Raw genomic sequence first — 12,464 nt, 5'->3', positions numbered from 1 at the left:
AGTGTCAGAGGTATGAAAGAACACCATATGTAAAGCAAATTAAATGTAGTAGGATTATTACTGCTACTCAAAGCACTGCTGCCACTGCTGTTTATAATCATCGGCTGATCTTTGTAATTATTATGATATATTCGCATATTAATAAGTTGATATGAAAATAGAGAACGCATCGGGCTGCAGAAACGTGAGTGCACAAACCCACTGCCCTGCATTGTTGCCTGGCAACTTAACTAATGCAGCTCAGCAAAGTAAAATGTTGAAGCTTACAGATTGGCCCCGGAGAATACAGCATGTAGCCAACATTCAATACAAGAACTGCTGCCTGTTGTATCTCTCTGCACTGTACAGCTGCCAATTTCAAGTTAATAATGAACCCTAACCTGCTGCCGAAGCTCACACTCACCACTGCTGCTGAAAAGGGGTCTCGGGGAACTCAATTTCAGCTATTTGGGACTAAAAATCGAATGTATGATGAATGACTCTGTGTGTGTATGTATGTACTCACTTATGTAACGTGGCAGTGTGGTGCCATTATTACCATGGTACTGAGTCACCTGTAGCTGGCCCTCTTCAAGGCTATCAGCTGTTATGATAACCCTGAAGAGGCTCCTGCTGGAGCCTCATTAGGGTTACGGAGCCGGTTTATTAAGGTGTCATCTGGGGAAATAGTGAGGGGTCTGTAATTGGAATGACATTTAAACACTCTCCCTGTTCTCTCACATGCATACACACGAGAAGTAAGCATCAGGATCAGGTGTTAGCCCTGTATTTGTCCACTTGTGGTCACCCCAAAATCCTCCTCCTCTATAACAAAACTAAAGCAAGTGCAGAGAAAGTACATTGACAAATGATGATATTTTTGTCTGAAAGATATATATGAATTGACATGCACCTTAAAGAAATGTGTACACCTACAGTATGTACGTATGTGTGTGTGTGTGTGTGTGTGTGTGTGTGTGTGTGTGTGTGTGTGATTCCTTTCATTCGCTTGACTGACGGCACCGTTGATGCACCAGGCGTGAGAGATTGATTACTGCGAAAGAGTCTGCAGAAAAATGTTTGCACTTGTTCGCAAATTGTGATTTGATTTCTCATTTAAAGCGGCATCGCAACGGTGAGCAAACCAGATGCAAAGCATATATCGGCAGAGATGGATTTCTTTAAACTAATGAACAGCAACGAAAAGAGGTTCAGAAAAGGATGAGCAAAGAAGCACGGAAAAGCAAGAAGTAGAGTTCATATACACTACAGTGAAGTCAGGTTATTGATTCTCAAGGAGGTGGGTAAACAACCACCTGCTCACCTGTAATAGCCTAATGATGTGACACACATTTAGAAGAAGAATACAACTTCAGCTAATGTGTCATTTATGTGCAAATTGAGTTTATGTGTGTGTTGCAGACTGATAATCTCACCTACGTTGAGTGGTGCACCATCTGCCCCGAACACTAAGGGAAATACTCTCTCTCTCTCTGGCAAGTGTCTTCTCTCATTTGCCCTCCTTACCTCCAAGTTGTTCCCTTTGTCACTTTCTCTTTGCCAACACACACGCACACACACACAGGTGTAAGTTATCGATTCAAAATGCTGAAATACGAGACCAGAGGCATGCGCGCTTCCCTCCATCGCTCCTCCTCACATTTCGCCGTCTTTGACCCCAATCTGTCCTTTTGTCACTGTCTCTTCTCCACTCGCTCATCACTTCTTTTCGTCTACAGTCTTATTCCTTTGTTGCTCTTCACCCATCTGTCCATTTCATTAAGCTTGTTTCTCTTTATATCTTCTGCCTTTCTTTCCCGTTCAGCCCCTTTCACCGTCTTTTCTTCTTCTCTGATAAGTATGAGATGGCCTTTGTTTTTTTCCCCTGAACTCTAGAATAGGAATTGATCCCCACTTTTACTCCACAGAGGCTGATGAATACACCTCAGAGCAAGAATTAATGAGTAATTTGTGAATGATCCCTGAGCCTTTATCCCCTTTGTGAGAGTTCTTCATCTGGAAAGAGGATGAAAGCAGTACGAGTGTGTGTGCTGGTGTATGTGAGACAGTAGAGGAGGGGAGGAGGAGGAAGCAACGGCAGACAGCGACAAAAAAAGAGCTCACGAGCATCATATGAGCCCAGTGTTATGCAAATATTTCTTTGCTTTGACTTAGGCAGGTATAAACCATACTGTATTGTATGCCTGCTGCTGTGAGTGTGTGTGTGTGTGTGTGTGTGTGTGTCAGGAGGTGGTGGCCATAGACTTGGAGAAATGCTGAGAGTCTGCTGTGACTGGATAAGCTCTGTGTTTGCCGAGGTTCAGACTTGAGGATACAAGATAGGGCGCGAGTAATCTGCTCTGCTACAGTGACGGACAAATCCCTGCCTTCACCCTTAAGACTAGCTCATGCACAGCACACACACATGTACTGTATATACATATGCGTGAAATAGCTGCAGAAATAAAGAAAATATAGCAGGCCCTGGCTCTAAACAACTTTGTTATCTGAGGACAGTACGGCAGGGTACAGTCTGCAGGGCTGATCAGTATTCTTGGCTTTTATTGGTACTTACGTACTTGAATACATCGAGCTTGGAAAGGCCAGTTTCATCAATCAATGTCACTGAAGTCAAGGTTCAAGATAAGAGTTTCTTTTACGTTTTTCTTCTCTCACTGCAGACTTCTCATTGAGTTAAAATTCATCTCTTTGATCTCTTTTTGAACTTTGATTGCCTCCGCCAAACACTCTCAACCCCAGCATGCGAGTTCTCACACTTTTTTGTTGGAGCAAAATCACAAATCACTGTTATAAGCTGACTTTGTGTGTGTGTGTGTATAGTGGCGGTGAACACATAGATACATATGTACAGTAGGAGCGCGTCTTAATTATCTCAACTCTTCCACAACTCAGAAAAACAGCCTCATTTCAAGCTTGATGACAGCGCATTTACTGACATTATCGAAGACAAATTTGTGTTATAATAATGTTTTTAGCACACAATGACAATATAGAACATGGATGGCAATGTTGGTCTGTTGGTCGGTGCACCAGTTTGGCTTACACTGAAACATCTCAGCAGCTATTGGATGGATTGCTATGACATTTGGTACAGACCCTCACGTCCCCCTCGGCATGAACTATATTTACTTTGGTGATCCTCTAATTTCCTGTACCGCCATCAGCAGGTCAAATATGTCAGTGCTAACACGCTAAACTAAGACGCAGAACATGGTCACCTAAAAAACTTCAGCATATTAGTATTTAGCTCAAACCGGTGTCTAAGTGCAGCCTAACGGAGCCACTAGCACGACTGTAGTCCTGCTGTGTATATGTGTACTTTCATGCATGTAAATACTGCGTGTTTATGTTTGTGTACATATTCGTGCCCCCAACACTCTGAACCTAAGTTTCCCTGTAAAGGCCTTCCTGTGGTGATACAGCAGGCTACTGAAATGAGAGCAGGCTGCGGCGATGTGAGAAACCCATTACTGCAGTACTTAAGTCGCCATATTAATCTGTATTCTGATTTTTAAGCTGTCTAATTAAGTCTGGCCTGCATAAAAGAAAAGCTACAGTATGTGTGCATGGCATGGATGCTAACTGCTAATTACAATGCTGTGATTTGGCCTGTGAATGCAAAATGAGCATTTTCACTCCCCCCTGCTCAGGCGATCAATCACCTTGTCAACACAGGAGCTGTAAACTGAGTTTGATGCCAGTAGCAGGGGTGAAACCAGGCATTATTATGTTTTAATGAAAAAACAGATAGAAGAGGGATCTCAGACAAGGGATTATGGCTGTCGTGTCTCACCTCATGTGTCCGATTACTCCCAATGAATGAAAGTAATCTTCAGAGTGAGGCTGAAAGGCTCTAAAAGACAGACATATGGCACTACCGTATATTCTCGCTGAGTTCATGTCTCCAAGGCAAAATGATGTAAAAAGGATGAAACCAGCTGTCCTCCGCATCCAGTTGACAACACACAGCTTCGTCTCAGACGGCACTTGTGCAAAACTGCAGTGTAATTTTTCACTGTGCTGATAGCAGGGCGCTCTGTGTGAGCATGCCTCAGTTCAGCTGAAAAAGATCTGAAGTGCTCTCATCTCAAATGATGTGATGCTCGGCAGTGCTCACCTATAGCATCAGGTGTCCTTCCTCGTCTTTCTCCCCCGCTGTCCCTCTGTTTCTTTTCTCCTCTCTTCGTCGCTTCCTTCTTACATTTCTCACCCCACTTACCTTCCCCTCGCCCCGCTTTTTGCCTTTCCTTTTTTTTTGTTCCTGTTATAAAAATGGCATACGTTGAAGTGTTTGATGTCAGCTAGTTTGCACTTAGATTCAATCCTCGGAGCAGTGCGCGCATACAAAACTACCTGTTCTTGTTGATTTTAAAGCAGCGGTAGCACCGGTGTTTCATGGAAAGACACCAAAACAAGAGTGAACCTCCTCCACCTTCAGCTGGTGAGATTCCTCAAACTGCAGAGGGCTACGCAGACGACTCCACACGTCTGTTGACAGTCAACAAGCATATGATGCAGACGTGCTGCTCTGAAAGGACGGAGGATGCAGGGCAAACGTTGAATTGGCTTTATGTTCACAGGCAGATTCCAAAAAGTCGGGATGCTGTGTAAAACACATTATTATTATTTACAATTAATGCAGCAATTGTAATTAACTAAAATCGTAGTTTATTGGATAATCAATTGTTGAAGCTGCTGTTGCTTTAAAACACTCAGTTTATTAGGTACAGCTAGCTAAAACTAATGTAGTCTTTATAACAGTCTGCAACAATTCATGCCTTCATGAAGACTGCTCAGTTTTTAATTTTGGAGGCTGCAGTTTGTGGTGCTGTTGAACTGTGCTGCATTATACAGGTGTTCCCATTACTTTGTCCTCTCCATTTATATCAACGAGGAGTTTGATTATCCAGTCAGGCCCAATAAACTATGACATAGTGAGCTAAAATTGCTGCATTAACTGTGCTAAACTGCTAATGATTCTCTGTACTTGAAGCTACAACAGGCTCTATTTAGCGACGTGATGATGTGATTAAAGTAGGTGGACGGCAGCTGCCTGTAGCGCATGGTAGAGGAGGCCTGGATGTAGCTGTTAGGCGTGACGGCAGAGTTGCTCCTGCTGCTCCCCATTCAAAACACAGAACACCGTTGTTGCCAGAAGGCAGGGTGCAGAAAATAGCCACTCACTGGCTGAAAATATCGCAACATTTGCATTTCACAAGTCAAAGACAACATGTTTCAGTCAATGTCCGCTCCCTGCTCATCACCCTGCTGCTTGTATTATTGCAGCCTGCAGTGATACAAGCAGGGACTCTCTGAAACAGCAAGTCGGTGTTTGTCACTGCTCTGAACTTAATGCATTCCCATTCTGAGTTCCTCCCTGATTAATAACGGTGCTTTTACTCTCTGCCTTTCTCCTCAAGTTTGTCCTTGCTGCTGACTTCAACCCACACCTGGATTTTCTTACCGTCTAAGATTCATTTTGTTCTCAACTGGAGAGAAATATAATGCATGACTTGCATCTGAATGCTGCTTCAGAGCAACTTAACATTTTTAATTAATTTAATAAGGTCTGCTGTCAATTACCCAAACGGCTGGCCCTTATAATACCTTTTCACTGAACGTCGACTAGAGCGCCCCATTTATCTTGATCTGTATTTTATTTTTCATTTTCTGATGTCTGCGTTGATTCATGTGTCTCATTTTTCAGAACAGGGCAGCTATAAATGCTTGCTCTGCTGAAAGTGTCGGGGGGTTTTTTTTTTTGCAGAGGTCACATTGTGCTCTTTGAAAAACAACGTCAAAACAGAAATTACTGCTCAGAGCCATCAAACGCTATCATTTCAGGCCTATCGCGGTCAAACTTTGAATGAACTGCAATCTTTCAAACTTTTTTTTTTTTTCTTAAGAAATAATGAGCATGGTGATTTTTAGACCCTGGGATTTTCTAAACCCATTTCAGTCCCTGTTGAATAGATCCCACACTCAGTTTCTCTCATGGCTTTTCCTCCACAAAGGCATTCAAACTGTCAGACGTGGATGTTTTTATCACAGACACATCGATGCTGACCTGTCCAATTCAGCATTGTACCACTTAAAACCTTCAGTGGTAACAACCCTGTTTTCTGGCCGGTGGGAGGACGAAACAAGGTTCTGCTTGATCTAGTATCCATTGCTCTAACGCATCGGGATAGGATTGAGTAATCTGACCCCTGAGCAGTGGCGGAAGAGCAAGGCCTGTCAGGATGGGATGGCGGTTGTTTGTTATCCTCAAGGGGATTTGAACTCCCCCGCATCCTGTTTCTTGATGTCCTTTTTGTGCTGCTTGAAAAACATAAGAAAATGAAAGAAGAGGATAACGAATTAAACAGTATCCTGACCCTGAAATTCAGCTTTATTTATAGACACAGTCTAATGGCCTCAGTGTGAAAGACTCCACGTGGAAGTTGACAGATGTCCTTATCTCCAAGTTTATTTGGGGGGGGGCGGGGGATAAAGAGCCTTGTGTCACATGCTGTTCACAGACGCACATTTGAGTAGACTCATTACAAAAAGGCCTTTCAGACATCTTAATAGAAAATATCTGATATTTTGGTGAGATTTGTCGCTCCTGTTCGCGGCTGAGCAGGGGAACATTCATGTTGCTTCTCATCTGTGAAGTCTTCAGCACCAGTGCGAGATAAAATCAACCCAAAGACAGCAGCTTTTTGATTTGGAACGCAGCCAGAATCACATCGGATCTTGAGCCAGAGGAAAGTCTGTCCTGATGCCCTGGAGCACATTACTGAGTGCATTCAAATGATCAGTCATTAACACAGCTACACCAGCTCAGGGGAGAAGACATGCTGTGACACACTGACAGTGAAAACACAGTTAACATTATTCATGCGGCATTTCATGGATTTTCAATTTTTCAGTTCCTCCTCTGATCACATTTTTAATTCGTCTTTAGACAAGAACAGTCTACAGCTGTTGTTAAATGGCTCTGCTTTGATATCAGAGCGATGGCACAATGAGACAACATCTATTTGCCTGTTGTGTTGTCAGATTTGAATGGCACCTGCATATGAAAGGTGAATTTGGAGTGTGATAAAGCAGGACTAGAGACAAAAACAAGCAATGAGCTGGACCATCAGTGTGTGAATTGATTCATGTGAACTCTTGAATAACAAGTTTCCTTTCAAAAAATACCATTTGTGGAATTCACATAATTGCATAACTAGATTACTTAATTTCCTAGCAGCTCCCTCATAGCCTGCAGTCAGTCAGTCCAAAACAAGCACCGTCCTCAGACTACTCACCTTTGTCGGGAATTAATTACAAGGCTATCCACAGGAAATTATTGGCTTTGTCCACAGTCAAGCAAAAAGGTTTTGTTACCTGATGTGTGGCTGTCTTTGTCCGCTCATGAACCCATCCACAAGGCACTGCAGTTATTAAAGCACAGACATTGCATTGGGCTTAATTAAGCGCTGTGTCGTGTGTGCTTTTGAAAAGCACATGTCATATGGGCACATATTGTACCTATTTCTATCTATACATTTAGAAATATACAGAGATTTTTCCTGCTGAAACTGGATGTCCACGTTTCTACCCTTTTGATGATGGATCAAAGCCTCCCAACAATAGTAATGTGGTATCGCAGGGCTCAATAGGCACCTCAAATGGGGTGCACAATTGATGATAGACAGTTCCCCCCTTTCACTTCATGATCAACATGAACCTTTTCTACACCTGATTAGATAAAGGCAACAAGGACACAGCGCTGTCTTTGGTCCTCGCTTGCAGTTTCTGAACTGGAAAAATGAGCTGTTGCTAAATCATTGGCAATTTTTGTCTTAAGTATTCATCATCCATTCTCTCCCACCTATGACAGGCAGGTTTAACAGTTCATGAAACGGCTCAGGAGTTTTGAAAGATCATGCCAGCACCCCTCACAGTTCACTGATTAGCCTGGCACATACTTATTGCGCTCAATCGATTCTCAATGGCCATTCTCCCGACTTAAATCTTGCAGCGAATTGAGCTCACTAATTATAGTGTTTATAGATTTTGAAAGGCTAGACTGGCACTACAGAAATGATTTCAGCTATACTCAATTCATGAAACGTTTTACAGTTACTCTTGTAAACAAGCAGGGGTTCCATCTTTCTGGGAGAAATTCACAAGAAGTCATTTATGAAAGCGACAATCACCAGCTTAATTGGACAGAGTAGAAAACAGTGGGAGGAATATAAGTAGCAAACTTCTGAAGAATAGTTATTGTCCAGCAGGTTCAGACTTCACAAGTTTCTGAAAGTCAGCGGGGATTATTTACCATTGTTACGTGTTTGCCAATCAATCTAAGAAAGCTCTCATGAATACTGAAGCGGATAATAATGAAAGACGCACAAGCACTGTTAAAAATGTGGAAACAGCTTTTTAAGGACGAGACATTTTAGTTAGCAGTTTCTTCATTTGATTGGAATAACGTAGAGCCCATGGCAGGAAGCTCTGACACAATAAAGGCCATTAAACAGGGGCAGTGAAAACAGCAGGGAAGTCGACACAGTGAGATGGTGACACACTTTAAGAGCTGAATGTTCTCTCTGTGTGTCGGGTGTCATGCTGGGTCTTAATAAATACTGCACTGTTCAGCGTGGTAAAAAAAACAAGGTGCACTATAGTTCCAGCAAGGTGGGAAAAACTACAGCGTAGAGGAAAGAATTCGTCCGGAAACATGGTGAGTGTTTTGGAGGCATTTTGTCAAAAGCGTTCACGGCCCTCTCTAACAAGATAACATGTCAAACGGTTTCCTCTGCGGGTGACTCGCCGGCTCTTATCGTCTTTCCAAATTTCATCAGCAGCCTAGTGCCGACTTTAAATGTTTTCTTTGTTTTTTCGCTCTCAGTGAATCAGAGTTATGGTCTCACTGGAATGCTGGGTTTCCAGGAAAGCATGCATGCTTGATGAGGCTTGTCTTTACACGGTGGCAGCAGCCATCCCCCCATTCACACAGGAAAAGAGCCTCTTCCAGTGTTAAAGAAGAAAAGTGGCTACTTGCTTTAAGATGGAGTTACGCCTCTCTGGGCTGCATGTAAGCCAACGCACACAGGTGTTGTTCAGAAACTGGAGGCATAACATAAAATAATCCAGCACTAGGAAGCAGCGTTACATTCAGCAAACCACAGTGTAAAGATGTTTAACCAGACTTTGAAAGAAAACGTCCCGACAGGATGTAAAATCAACCAATCAGCTCGCTTCATGAGCAGATCTGCAGTGCGTGTTGTTGAGTGTCGGCTCCTTCGGTTCGCTGAGGTGTTTCTGTGTAACTCCGTGGCAGCATAATTCTTTATTTCTTTTTAAGCATGTGGTTTTGTTGGCAAAAACCTGCTGTTATTGGAGTTAAAAGCAGCTGGTTGTTCCTTAATCACTGCTCTTCATATGAAGTGGCAGGTAAAGCTTTTTCAACACAAAAATATGTTTACTTTGGAAACAGATCTGGACGGTGACTCTGTCATCATTCTTGGTGAATTCCTCAGTCCGGCTAACATATTGTCACATACAGTATATTGATTTACAAGTCCTCACCTTAAAGGCATACCATGCTGTGCGAGTTATGGAGTGTTAAGTTTTAAGTATATTTTTCTCATGTTGCTACCGCTGCATTTAACAGGGCCACACACAGGCCTTGGTAGGAGGCCAGTAGCCCTTGGAAACTCCACATTGCAAAATAATCTTATTTTTTTTCCAGCCCAGTGAGTCAAGAGCACTCTGGTTGGGTGCCTCCAAAAATGAAGCAAAAGCCCTCAGACACCTATCATCCACTCCATTTCATCACTAAAACTTTGTTTGCTGCACATTTCAAATGCACTCGAGGACTTCCACACTTGGTTAATCAAGCAGCAAAATAAATGTGCCATTTGAATAGCATTATGCCTGATGGTGTACCTGTATATGTGTGCATGTTTCAGACGGGAAGGTGGAGGTGACGAAGGAGAGCCTGAAGCTTTGCACCATGGGGCCAGGAAAGGTGTTCGGAGAGCTGGCTATTCTCTACAACTGCACCAGGACTGCCACTGTCAAGAGTGAGTCTCCACAGACACCTGGAAAAACATCCAAAGTGCTCACACAAGTCTGCATCGAATATCCACATGTTCTCACACACACAGACACACACACTGAAATCTGTTCCCTTGTTGTGGAGGATTAGGGGTTTTTCTGCCCGTAAGATATCAGTCTTATGTCAACACAGAGAGAGGAATCACACCATCGCTGTATGAATGGGGAACACAGCGGTCATGATGGCATGCTACCCATCACCGCTCTGTGTTTTCACAACACTCCAGTTAAGTGTCTTGCGAGACCCCCAGTGAGCTGAATGTCAAGGTTCACTGCAGCTGCTCTGTCAGGTGTCAGAGCTCCAGCTATGGAGGATGCACAGTGGGTGAGGAGGTGGTCTATCAGACTGCCGATTTGAATAGTCAGCCTAATAGAGTAAGGAGAGGAGGCTGAGAAAGGACAGGACAGATGGTGTACTATGCACATTTGAGACCTAGTGTGTTATAAGAGAGTGTGTCAGGATGAAGAATGTGTGTTTATGTGAGGCAGGAAATTGGAAATCACTGGAAATGTGTCTTCGGATGGAATAATAAATAGACAAAAGGTGAGATGAGCTCAGATCTGGTGGGTGAAAGTGTTTTTGTGCTCATGAATGCAGTTGAAATTAAAATAAATGAATGTAGGCCAGTGTCTGAGTGAGTGCTCCAGACACTAAAGAACATACTCAATCATTATTCAGTATAATCACTATTGAACTGGTAAATAATTCCACGCGCTGTGAGTGGGTTGATTTTTCCCTGCTCAGGACGAAAATCAATGTGTGATCCAGGTATGAATGAATGCATGAAGGGTGGGGGTCTCTCGGGCTCGCAGTCAAGGGCGAGGAGGCCTCAGTTGAAGTGTGGAGGAAACGGGTTTGATGAATGATGGCAGCAAGGTTGCACACCCCTCGCTGGCCCCTTTCATGTCCCGCGATCCCGTACCACTGACCACACCACCCTGACGGAACTCCCAGCTCCCGTTGCTATGGCAACAAGTGCCCACGGGGAGATGAGCCAACTCTTATGGGATGAAATATTCCCCTTCCCACAAGCGACACAGTGTCTGTCGCCTTCTTTTGTATATTCTTTTGCCTGCCACCAGCCCATCGGCCTGTAACTCCTGTCGCGGTATTTTTCATTAACGCCAGTGCTTCGCTGCTTAATAACAACTCCGCATGGAACAAATGATGTAATTGTCTACATTGGCAGAAGTGTGTTTACAGCCTAACAGGGTCACTGGCGCTGCCTCTAAGAGTGGATCTCTTTGGTTTAATCTATGTCTCCACACAAGAATGTAGAGGAATTTGGCTGCCGCGGAGGACAGGCGAGGTGACAGCCTTCAGTGGAAATCATGCAACTACACGATGAGTGTGCGCGGAGGTTCAGCTTCCAATCAGCCAATTAAATTTGATGTGTGTGTGGAGCCCTGTAGGAGGATATATCCTCAGTGTAATTTCAATTTACATTGCATGGTCTCCTAACTCATATGCGTGAGTAATTACATTTTAACAGAACTGAGCTGATGAACCTGCTCGTGTGGACTCAGAGGGGCTATTCCATAAAACTGTGTACAGTCACACCCCCCTCCCTGTCATAGCTTCCATAGCTTTCAACCACATCCTTTAACTGCAAAGGTAGCCCAAGATATAATGGCATTATTGCTAACTGTGTTAATGAAGAGTTTATTAGATTTTGCCACCTACTAAGAGAACTCACAGAAACAGTTATGTGCAATGATTTGAAGACGGTGATTTGAACACAGTCAGACCAATCAGGGACTCAAGGCCACCATGGAGTCATTAGGTAGTTGACATAATGATGACATTTCCAGTGTTTCTTTGTTTCAAGAGCTGCAGTGCAGTGTGCAACATTTCACATTTTACTTTGCAATCAAACAGGCACAAATGTTTAAAATTAAACTTGATTTCATTCATGAGATTTAATTAGTTCCAGTGAGAGGAAAATGAGCTTGAAATGTTGTAGCAGTGATATAGCATAATTTATCCCATTTATTTTAATTGCATTTCCTTTAAATTAGCGCCAACTGTTTCCAAAGATTACTACAGAGTTTTCGATTTTCCATTGTGTCTTCCCTGTCTTCCTCTCTTGGTTTCTGTTCATTTCAGGACATTGTGAAAATCACAGACTTGAAACTAGCTTGATATCGGTAATTCATCAAAGTAAGCATTGTGTCTGCTGGTTTTCTGAATCAATCTGCACTTAATTCTGTCTGCCAACAAAGGGATAACATGACTCTGACGGCAGTGAAAGCAGACACAACTTCACTTAATTTACAATTCTCTGCGAGTTGTTTGTCAGACCACACTAGTTTGAACACAGAGCTGCCTGGAAAGAAGGAAAAACACATTTTGGAAAATGGTTGGC

General features: G+C 43.1%; 1 protein-coding gene across 2 annotated transcripts in view; it reads left to right on the top strand.

Moving 5' to 3' along the window:
* Nucleotides 1–12,464, top strand: part of LOC143328468 (cGMP-dependent protein kinase 1) — a 78,137-nt gene that overhangs the window by 16,887 nt on the left and 48,786 nt on the right. For both annotated transcript variants that reach the window (XM_076743618.1, XM_076743617.1), the window contains exon 3: nt 9,951–10,064. In XM_076743618.1, the coding sequence (XP_076599733.1) occupies nt 9,951–10,064 (114 nt within the window). The remainder of the gene's footprint in view (nt 1–9,950; nt 10,065–12,464) is intronic.

Source organism: Chaetodon auriga, chromosome 11 (assembly GCF_051107435.1).
Source record: "Chaetodon auriga isolate fChaAug3 chromosome 11, fChaAug3.hap1, whole genome shotgun sequence".
In the NCBI taxonomy this organism is placed as follows: domain Eukaryota; kingdom Metazoa; phylum Chordata; class Actinopteri; order Chaetodontiformes; family Chaetodontidae; genus Chaetodon; species Chaetodon auriga.
The sequence above is the reverse complement of the archived record's forward strand: the minus strand, read 5'-3'. Positions and strand labels throughout refer to the sequence as shown.